The sequence below is a fragment of the Solanum verrucosum genome, unplaced genomic scaffold (assembly GCF_900185275.1).
Source record: "Solanum verrucosum unplaced genomic scaffold, falcon-dt-bn FXZP01000118.1, whole genome shotgun sequence".
Lineage (NCBI taxonomy): Eukaryota > Viridiplantae > Streptophyta > Magnoliopsida > Solanales > Solanaceae > Solanum > Solanum verrucosum.
The window spans coordinates 295,933-307,404 of NW_026020568.1; the positions used below are offsets into that span (position 1 = coordinate 295,933).

The window sequence follows — 11,472 nt, forward strand, 5'->3', positions numbered from 1 at the left end:
TGAACCTGCTGCTAAATTCCTTATTGTAACCATTCCCACAACTATAGTAGATCCTTGTGTCTGGGATCCAGGAATAGGTTTCGATTTCATAGTTCTAACAAGTTATACAGTATACAACATGAAAGAACTGCTATTGCTGGGATGTACTGACAGGTTATTCTTAATTGTGTATTCAAACTCTATGAATAGAGTGTGGGATCCTGGACAACAATGGTGTGTAAATTCCTACTTGCGAATTCTGTTCACATGTCTGTCAATTGCATATACACTAGCCTTACATCGATATAATTATGATGCAACACATGAGGTTTTGGCGGCCAACTTCAAGCACGCATTAGTTTTACATCTTCACTATATTATTGTGCTTGGTACCATGTTACTGGAGTGGAAAGAAGTAGTATTAAGGAGTGGATATAAGGTGAAGTTTCAGGTTGGGCCCCCTTCTACAAGTTACATACTTTATGGGGTCCTTGAGATGATAGAGTGGGCTGCACGTCATAGATTACATCATGGCTTAGATACTGCATTAGTTTTTGTTATCCTCTTGAACAAGTGTATGTGGCCGCAGGGCAGGTTATACGTGAACTCCATTTGATAATGTCGAAGAGTTTTACTATGAATCACAGAGAGCGTGGTTGTAATTGGCTGATATCAGTTTCAATGCAGAGGTTTGGGGAAGGTTAGCTTCTAACACTATTCATCGATACTTCAAGGTAAATATTTCAATTGATTGTAAAGAATTGATACGAAGGCAGAATGGAGTAAGAAGGGAATTGCAGATATGTGTTGGTTGCCGTTGGAATATATGACAAAGGTCTCCTATGTTATTGGTAGTATTGCTTTCATAAGTTTGGGTCAGATGTTTAGGTGCAGTGCTCTTTTGGATATATCTCAAATTATTAAACATCTCTGCCATGTTCCAAAGCTAATCAAGAATTGTGCAACCATGTCTAGACTACTCCAAGCTGCCAACCAAATTATGATATTATTCCTACACGGTTTTGCCTGCTCTAACCGAGTTCATTATACTCCACGTTGCCGAATGATGTATGCTGACTTGAACCTTGAGGACAAGGTTCTTTTTGGAGGCGGGTGTATTGTTGTGAACCAAGCTAGCTCTATAAGGGCCTATGAATTAGAATTTAGAAGTAGTGAATGAGAGTGGGCCAAGTAAAATATTGGAGTGTTTTATTTGGGATCCAGGCCCAATTAGTATTTAGTTAAAAGGGAAAATGAGTTGGAAAGAAGGGGGATGCATATTGAAGAAAATGTTTGTCCTCTCCTCTTCTTCTAGAATCTAAGCTCTCATCTCCATTCTTCTTCTATCTTTAAGTACTCTTATTTCAATATTTCTATTGTAATTCGGTAGTTGATTATTGCAATTAGAATCTTAAGGTTGTAATCGTGTTCCAATGCTCTTATTAATATAGTGAGGATTTCGGGTTGTTACAGTAATCTTATCTTCATTTTATTTTCATACTATGAATTGGATACCATACAACTTTTGTAGTTCATAATATCATTATGTTGGAATCCTGTGGAATACAACATATTTTTGTATGTTTTTTTGTCTGTATGCTTGTTAGTTTTGTATTTATGTCATCAAATTGTATTCATCTTCAGAAGCGGATACAAACTTAGTAGTTCATAATAGTATCTTTGCAACTGATTGTGTAGAATACAACATAATTTGTATTTAGATACAATTTTTGTAGTACATAATATTATTTTGTGGGGACTATGTGGAATACAACATATTTTTTGTTATATTGCTTTTTATTTTGTATTTCTAACTGTATGTCATCAAAAGTTTTGTATTTCTATCCTCACAATGTATCTCAATATCTCTCTATTTAAATCTCAGTTTAAAAGTTTTAAAATGTTCTCTCCCATGATTTTCTCCTTTATGTTATTAACTAATTGTATTCTTCAAAATTAAACAAATGAAAAAGAAATACATAATCAGCCCTATAACAAAAGAAAATATTGTCATTTTTAATAAATATTGAAAGTGTGGCTAAGGGGTCCTATTAAATGCTAAAATATTGACATTTTGAAAAATTTCCCAAAATTAAACTCCACCCAAAAATAGGAACATTTGTGGGATATAGAGTGTAAATCTGCAATTATTTTGTAGGGTACTTCATTAGGGATTACCCAAGAAGAAAGGGAACCAGAAATTAACGTGGGTAGGCCCAAAAGTCAACTTAGAGAGTTGGCCCATTCAATATGAAACAAAAGTTGTGTCTGCCCGGCCCAATATCTGTCTAATCAACCAACAGATGTGATTTGCCCACAACCACAAGATGGGTATCTTTATGGAAATATTATCTAAATACATAACTTATTTTATTATAGTTTTAAAACCTTCTATTATTTGAAAAAAAATTACAATTTTTTCTACTCTTGGATACATCACTTTACGTAATGTATCGATCGAATATATTATTTTACCCGATGTATCGAGACATACGCGATATCTTGGAAGGTTGAGTGATGTATTCGAAATCGAGATGTAGTGTATCAAAACATTAAGGGATGTATATGAAATCGGAATGCGATGTATCAGGACGTTTTGGGATGTATCCTAATTCCAGCAAATTTAAGGGATTTTTGTGATTTGAAAAAGAGTAGGGATAAGATGCAAGTAGCTCTTAACACTATGAGATTGTGATGTATCGATCGAATATATGGATAAGATGTAATTAGCTATTCACACTATGAGATTTGTGATGTATCGATCGGATATATCACTTTATGCGATGGATTGGGATGTTGAGTGATGTATCCTAAATCGAGACACAATGTATCGGAACGGTGAGTGATGTAACTGAAACCGAAATGCGATGTTCGGGACATTTTGGGATGTATCCGTATTCCACCAATTTTAAGAGACTTCTGTGATTTGAAAAAATATATGGATAAGATGTAATTAGCTCTAAACAATATGAGATTTTGTAAAATTTTCTATCTTTATTTGTGCAATGGGTGTTCACGATTTGGATAAAAACTGATTTAAATTAAAGAATTTAAATAAATCAATTAAACTACCAGCGTACTTTGGTGTTGTTTGATTTGATTTGATTTTAAAATAATGATATTCGATTTGTTAAAAAGATTGAAGAAATAATTAAATCGACAGATTTTATATATATAATATATTATTTTTATGTATAACTTTAAATATCTTATATATGTTTTCATCGAAATTTATTTATGATTTAAGTAGGTAAATGAAATTAACTTGGAGGCATGATCCAACTGTTAATTGTTCCAATTTTGATTTCATTTTCTCCAAAGACTCAACTTAAAGAGAAAAGTATATTATAATGGATGATGTTGGTAGGTGTATGTTTACTAAGTAATTTATTTATTTTATTCTTTCATCTTGTGCGTATGATTAACAACTGAACTAAAATTAATAGCAATTAAATCAATATAAATATATTATGTTTGAAATGATTTTTAATAATTTAATAATTAATTTACTTTTAATTTTAATCGATAATCGATTCAATTCGATCCATGAATCCCTAATTAGAACACAACAAAATCAGATCCTAGTGCTTTGTAATGAATGAAAATTATGGACATACTCCACCAAGAATCTTTCACATATTCAAGAACCTTCTCGTTTTACCAACAACAAGAAGTTATCAAATTTTAATACTATTATAATTTAATTATATATAATTTAATTATATATGTACCAACTTTAATATCTGTTACAGTATTTTCGACCAAGTTATCGAATAATACAATTTACACTTTTTAAGTTGAACAAACAATATATTTCTTGCAGATGTTGTAAAATGGAAGAAAAAGAGAATGAAGAGTACGTTCTACTTCCTTTGTTTATTTTACTTGGAATTATATTTAAAAATAATGTCTAATTTTATTTGTTCAGTCCTATTTTTACTTGGAATTATATTAATAATAATCAATGTTTAACTTTATTTGTTCAGTTTAAAATATTATTAAAATAATTTATTATTTGTCATTAACTATGGTCATTTTTTTAAATATTAAATTTATTATATCTAAAGAGTGACAACTGACATGATAATAAAATTGTCATTCTATTTATTGCTTCTTCTTAAAGAAAACATTGAGTTGAACAAGTAAAAATGAACATGAATAGTTAATTGCTTAATTTCTCTACTTTATTAATTATTAAATTAGTTCTGGCTAATTGATTAATTTCTCTATTTATTAGGTATTAATTAGTTCCTTATTATTTTAGAGTAAAGTCAAAAATTGAGTACGCTCAACTTTATTATTGGTACTAGATTTTGTTGCCCGTGCTATGCACGGGCCCAATAACATAAATGGTATGTTTTGGGCTAATAACGAAGTTTTTGAAGCGATTGTTTGCGTGGATAAAGGAATAAGTTTTTTTATCACAAACCTGCACTTTCTTTGACACTATTCAAGGCACAATAAGACTACCCACATACAACATTTTTGAACAATTTTATGTTGTCAATTATCACGATTTAATTTTAAGAATCAGTCAATTTTTTTTTCTGTTTTTTTAATAAATATTTTAAGTTGTCAATTATCACGATTTATTGTATTTTATACATAATTTTTAACGATAGATTAATTTCAAGAATCAATCGAATTTTTTTAAATGTATTTATTTTTGAAATATTTTATGTTGTCAATTATCATGATTTATAGTATTTTTACGATAGATTAACTTCAAGAATCAATGGAATTTTTTGTATCTTTTTCAAAACATATTTTATGTTGTCAATTATCATGATTTATAGTATTTTTACGCAATTTTTAAATATAAAAAATTTAAAAAAATAAGACAAATAAATTAAAATGGACCCAATAAATGTTATTTTTGTTGTCTCAATTTATGTGACACAAATGAAATTTGGAGAGTCATTGAATATTATATATTATACTTGGGCATAAACTCTCTTACGCACGGGCCCAATAACAATTATTTTTTGTCCTAATGTATGTGACACAGATAAAATATAGTGAGTTATTTAAATTTAATATGATTTTTAAATATTTTAAGTTGTTAATAATGTAATTTATAATATTTTTACGTAATTTGTAAATACGTAATATATATTACTCCACTTGTCTCAATGTATGTAGCATAGATAAAATTTCAAGAGTTAATCAAATGTTGTTAATTGTTAAGATTTACAATACATTTTACGTAGTTTTCAGTAATTTGACATTAAATAATACATATTACTACTTTTGTCTCATTTTATGTGACATTGATAGATTAATTTTAAGAATCAGTCAATTTCTTTTTTTGTGCATTTTTAATAAATATTTTAAGTTGTCAATTATCACGATTTATTGTATTTTATACATAAATTTTAACGATAGATTAATTTCAAGAATCAATCGAAATTTTTTATATGTATATTTTTTTTGAAATATTTTATGTTGTCAATTATCATGATTTATAGTATTTTTACGATAGATTAACTTCAAGAATCAGTGCAATTTTTTGTATCTTTTTCAAAACATATTTTATGTTGTCAATTATCATGATTTATAGTATTTTTATGCAATTTGTAAATATAAAAAAAAATAAGACAAATAAATTAAAATGGACGCAATATATGCTATTTTTGTTGTCTTAATTTATGTGACACAAATGAAATTTGAAGAGTCATCCAAATTTGCACTTTTAAAAAAAAATAAAAATTTAGTTATTAATTATTGAGATTTATAATTTTTTTATGTAACTTTCAAATAACTTCCTAATTTATGTGATATGGATAAAATTACAAAATTAACCCTTTTAAAATGTCTTCCAGATATTTTAAGTTGTTAATTATTATTATTTTTAATACTTTTTTGGTAATTTTAAAATGATATATGTTATTTTTTCTGTCTCAATATATGTGACCCGGATAGAATTTTGAAAGTCAACCTATTTTATGGTAGAATTTTAAATATTAAATATTTTAAGTCATTTGTAAATGATTTATTATATTATATTATTATATATTATATTATATTATATATATTATATTTATTTTCTACTATATAATAAAAGGGAGTTTATGTATATATTATATTATATATTATATATTATATAAACTCCCTTAGAAAATAAATATATATTATATAGTAGAAAAAAGGATTTATTATATTATATTATTACATTATGTATTATATAGGGAGTTTTATGATGGGACATTCAAATGTCTCATCATAAACTCACTCTTATATATAAGTAGAATTTAGGGGTGGGCATATTTCGGCAAATCCAAAATTAGTTATTTTATTTGAATTATGAATTGAATTTTAATTTTAATTTTTAAACAACAACAACAACAATTATTATTATTATTATTCCAGTGGGAACCTTCCAGTATCGACTATCCACATTTCTCAACCATTTTCTGTTTCTTCACGAAATAAAATTATTTATTTTTCTCCATTCCTAAATGTTCCTCAAATCTCCACTCCACCTTCCAATGTTTGTTTGATTGTGTTTTTCATTATTTCTGTTATGAACAGTTAATTATGTATATTAAAGTGTTCCATAAAATTAAAAAGTATGATATACATATAAAAAAAATTTACAAAAATATTTACTGTTTCTTTTAAGGAAAAACAAGAGTAATAGACATCCCGTCTAATTAAGACAAGCCGTATTAAAAACGGCAGCCAAACTAGTGTTGGTCCACCTACTATCTATTCAAACTTTTACTTATCCTATCTAAAAAATATTTGTTTAATTATGTCTTCAACATGTTCCTATTAGATTTTTGCCTCATTCTTTTGATTATGTGACAATTGTTAACATAATAGATAACGACAAAATATGAACCTAAAAACTCTGGCATCTATTATATTTAATTGTGTGACTATCTCATCTAAAACGAAATTCCTCATTCTTGAATGATTGAATTGTTCTTTTGTCAAGAGAGCAATACGACATTTCAGTTAAATTTGTCTTTTCAATTTCCAAAACAAATGAAATAAAGATGGACCCTTTGCTCTACTAGAAGGATCAAACAGGTGGCCACCTTCAAGAAATCCCTTTATGAAAATAACTGTTATCACCGTAATCAACCGTCCTAACCGCTTTTTCCTCCTTTTTTCAACCAACCTGGAGATACGTTACTCGGACTCTTTAAAAATGTTAATATGTGCGTGTTAAATTTCGAAAAGATAAATGTATCTTTAGAGAATTTGCCATGGATGAGGCATTGAAAGTGAATAGTCCACACAACTTAGATTGCAGTCCTCAACAACCTACTTATAAAGTTGCAATTTATTTATCTGATTTTGACTTAATACGAACTTTAAGAAGGTAATTTTGAAGTTTTGGATAGTAAGACAAACCAATGGAAACGGACAATTATAATTTTATTTCTTTCAAACCATGAATTCCCTCTATATATACTTGCACTCTTTGCTTCTTATTTCATTCAACTTAACCATACTATTCCTGTTTTTTTTTTTCCTTACTCATTTGTGTCCACTGTTTTATTTCTCTGTTTTCCCCTGTCATGGCACCACCAAATGATCCAATTAACTCAATTCTCAATGTAATGAAAACTCATAAAGAGGACAACTTTTTTGAATTATCTAATGGAAAACTCTTTGTTAAGAAAGTTCCATTGCTCTTTGAAGTTCCGAGCAATGTTAGTTTCTCAAGCTTTTCATCAATTTGCCAAACATCCAGTGCTCCACTTCCCCTGTTCCATCGCGCTCATTCAACGTCTTCCAAAGGCGGATTCTTGGGATTCAACAAAGATGATCCATCTCATCACTTGATGAATTCCTTGGGGAAATTCACTGACAGAGATTTCCTCAGCATTTTCAGGTTCAAGACTTGGTGGTCTACACAATGGGTGGGAAATTCTGGTTCTGATTTGCAAATGGAAACTCAATGGGTTCTCTTAGATGTCCCTGAGATAAAATCTTATGTGATTATTATACCAATAATTGAAGGGAAATTCAGGTCTGCACTTCACCCTGGCACAAATGGTCATGTTCTTATTTGTGCTGAGAGTGGTTCTAGCCAAGTGAAAGCATCATCCTTTGGCGCGATCGCGTATGTTCATGTGTCTGATAATCCTTACACCTTGATGAAAGAAGCTTATACTTCTCTTAGAGTTTATCTAAATACCTTTAAGCTCTTGGAAGAGAAATCAGTTCCATCCCTTGTGGATAAATTTGGTTGGTGTACTTGGGATGCTTTTTATTTAACTGTTGAACCTGCAGGGGTTTGGCATGGTGTGAAGGAGTTTTCCCAAGGTGGGGTATCGCCGCGATTCCTTATTATTGATGATGGTTGGCAAAGTATCAATTTTGATCATCAAGAACCTCATGAGGATGCGAAAAATTTGGTTCTTGGTGGAACTCAAATGACTGCCAGGCTTCATAGGCTTGATGAAGGTGAGAAATTCAGGAAGTACAAAGGTGGAGCCTTGTTAGGATCAAATCCTCCACTTTTTGACCTCAATAAGCCAAAGATACTAATCTCTAAGGCAATTGAGATTGAGCATGCAGAAAAGGCTCGCGACAAGGCGATTCAGTCTGGAGTTACTGACCTGTCATTGTTTGAAATAAAGATTGAGAAACTGAAGAAGGAGTTGGATGAAATGTTTGGTGGGGACCAAGAAAACTCTCTTCAGCTCATGTGCAAGGATGGTGAAGAATTGGAATTTAACTCCGAGAACTCGGGGATGAAAGCGTTTACCAGGGATTTGAGAACACATTTCAAAGGCCTGGATGATATTTATGTATGGCATGCCTTGTGTGGTGCTTGGGGTGGTGTAAGGCCTGGAACTACCCACCTGAATTCCAAGATCATCGCTAGTAAACTTTCTCAGGGCCTTGATGGGACAATGGATGATCTTGCAGTAATAAAAATAGTGGAAGGTGGCATTGGACTTGTTCATCCTGATCAAGCTGGTGATTTTTATGATTCAATGCATTCTTACCTTTCTGAAGTGGGAATTACAGGAGTTAAAGTCGACGTTATCCATGTACGTTTCCAATTTAGTTTCAGCAAGTGTTTTGTTGTTTTCATTTTACTTTATAAGCACATTTTTAATTGGGATTTTTTCTTGCAGACACTAGAATATGTTAGCGAGGAATATGGTGGTCGAGTTGAGCTTGCAAAGAAATATTACGATGGGCTATCGATATCCCTAGCAAAGAACTTCAATGGTAGTGGACTCATATCCAGTATGCAACAATGTAATGACTTCTTCCTCCTAGGAACAAAACAAATCTCTATTGGAAGAGTTGGTAAGAATTTCTTACTGTCCTTTTCATAATGTAAATTTATCAGGATATGTAGACACTAGTAAAGTTGTTGGAGGTCAGGGGGTCGAGTTGTGGAAGTAGCCTCTTGCAGAAATGTAGGATAAGACTGCGTACAACAGACCCTTGAGGTCCGGCCCTTCCCCGGACCTGTGCATAGCGGGAGTTAGTGCACCAGACTGTCCTTTTATGTAGATTCTAGTAATGTTTTTGTTGTTATTATAGGGGATGATTTTTGGTTCCAAGATCCAAATGGCGACCCGAATGGAGTGTACTGGCTACAAGGTGTTCATATGATTCATTGTGCCTACAACAGTATGTGGATGGGTCAGATTATTCAACCAGACTGGGACATGTTCCAATCTGATCATGTCTGTGCTAAGTTCCATGCTGGCTCCAGGGCTATCTGTGGAGGACCTGTTTATGTCAGTGACTCCTTGGGTGGCCATGATTTCGATCTTTTAACGAAGCTAGTTTACCCTGATGGCACCATTCCCAAGTGCCAATATTTTGCACTCCCCACTAGAGACTGCATCTTCAAGAATCCACTCTTTGATGGCAAAACCATACTCAAGATTTGGAATTTCAACAAGGTATGCCAACACACAATTACTTCTAAATACTTTATGTGATTTAGCTTTCCTATTTGTATGTGTTCATAGATAGCTTACTATTTTAAGCAATAATTTGCGATTTTCTGTCTTGTGCATAGTATGGAGGAGTCATTGGTGCATTCAATTGCCAAGGAGCAGGGTGGGATCCAAAGGAGAAAAGAATCAAGGGATACTCAAATTGCTACATGCCAATGAAAGGATCAGTCCATGTGAATGACATCGAATGGGACCAACTTATCGAAGCATCTGAAATGGGCAAAGCAGAGGAATATGTTGTGTATCTCAACCAAGCTGAGAAATTGTTCTTAACAAAGTCTACATCAGATACAATTCCAATGCCCCTTGAACCATCTACTTTCGAGATTTTTAGCTTTGTACCGATAAAACAGCTCAGTCCCATTGCTAAATTTGCTCCAATTGGACTCACTAACATGTTCAATAGTGGAGGAGCCATACAAGGAGTTCAATATGAGGAGGCTAATGGTGATGGTGCTAATTATGCAAGTGCAAAAGTTGAAGTTAAAGGTCGTGGGAGTTTCTTAGCATACACAAATGTGTTGCCTAACAAGTGTTACTTGAATGGTACTGAAGTTGAGTTTGAGTGGTCTTCACAAGATGGCAAATTGATCATCAATCTTCCTTGGATTGAAGAGGACAATGGCATTTCTAATGTAACTTTTATTTTTTAGTGCATTAATCTTTGGATATGGCCTATGTGTTGCTTAATTAAGGATGTTTGATAATATAAAAAAACTTAAGATAATTGTAAATTTGTCAAGTTGTCATGTTTAGTGGTATAAAAAATATGTTTGCGCAACACTATCCAAGTCCATATAAGTGGATAACCAGTAAATTTATCAGTAAATGTGGGACCCTTCTTCACGTTCACACCTAACTGGAGCATGGATATGCTCAAACGGGGATGAACGGATTCTGATACAATATAAAGATATTAAATTGGGCCTAAATCAACTCCGAAAAAGCTAGCTTACGAGGGAAGATTATCCAAATTCATATAAGTAGATCAAGCGTGGGACTTTAACCCACTCTAACAATAATAACGGGAATTAAAGTGAAATCATCAAGTGTAGATCTATATTAATTAATGTCTCAATCAATTAGAGAGTTAAATACACGATAGAAGGATCTCTAATGTTCCCGATTGCTACATATTCAACAGCGTTAGTACTAGGTAGAACAACTAATACAAATTTATGTAATTATTCTTAGAGATTGTTTTTTCCCTTTTATCTTTCATTATTTGCTTTTGACATACTATAACAGTTTGTTTGTTTGCCAATAAAGAGAAGTGCTTTTTGAGGAGCAACACAAGCCATATTTATGAAAGTTGAAAATTTCTACTTCTTAAAAAAAAAGTTATCATGCATTTTTAATTCATAATTATAAGGAGAAATATCTCTACCTTTAATTATGAAACAACCTATTTAATTGATACGTATAGAAAATCATAACCTTTTGATTATGTAATCATGAATTTTATATAATTTTTTCTTTCATATTTTTAATACAATTAAATTATCATGTTAATATTATATTAATATTTAATATTCCCTTTGATTTATCC

General features: G+C 31.3%; 1 protein-coding gene across 1 annotated transcript; it reads left to right on the forward strand.

Moving 5' to 3' along the window:
* The first annotated feature begins 7,441 nt into the window (after positions 1-7,441).
* LOC125810524 (stachyose synthase) lies at positions 7,442-10,833 on the forward strand. The gene is made up of 4 exons (XM_049489996.1): positions 7,442-8,993; positions 9,081-9,258; positions 9,499-9,866; positions 9,986-10,833. Exons 1-4 carry the CDS (start codon positions 7,509-7,511, stop codon positions 10,574-10,576), a joined length of 2,622 nt encoding a protein of 873 aa, XP_049345953.1. The 5' UTR covers positions 7,442-7,508; the 3' UTR covers positions 10,577-10,833.
* The last annotated feature ends 639 nt before the right edge of the window (positions 10,834-11,472 follow it).

Coding starts and splice junctions, on each gene's coding strand:
- LOC125810524 (XM_049489996.1), top strand. CDS start 7,509: ATGGCACCACCAAATGATCCAATTAACTCAATTCTCAATGTAATGAAA. Junction 8,994..9,080: donor TTAAAGTCGACGTTATCCAT/GTACGTTTCCAA, acceptor TTTTTCTTGCAG/ACACTAGAATATGTTAGCGA. Junction 9,867..9,985: donor AGATTTGGAATTTCAACAAG/GTATGCCAACAC, acceptor TCTTGTGCATAG/TATGGAGGAGTCATTGGTGC.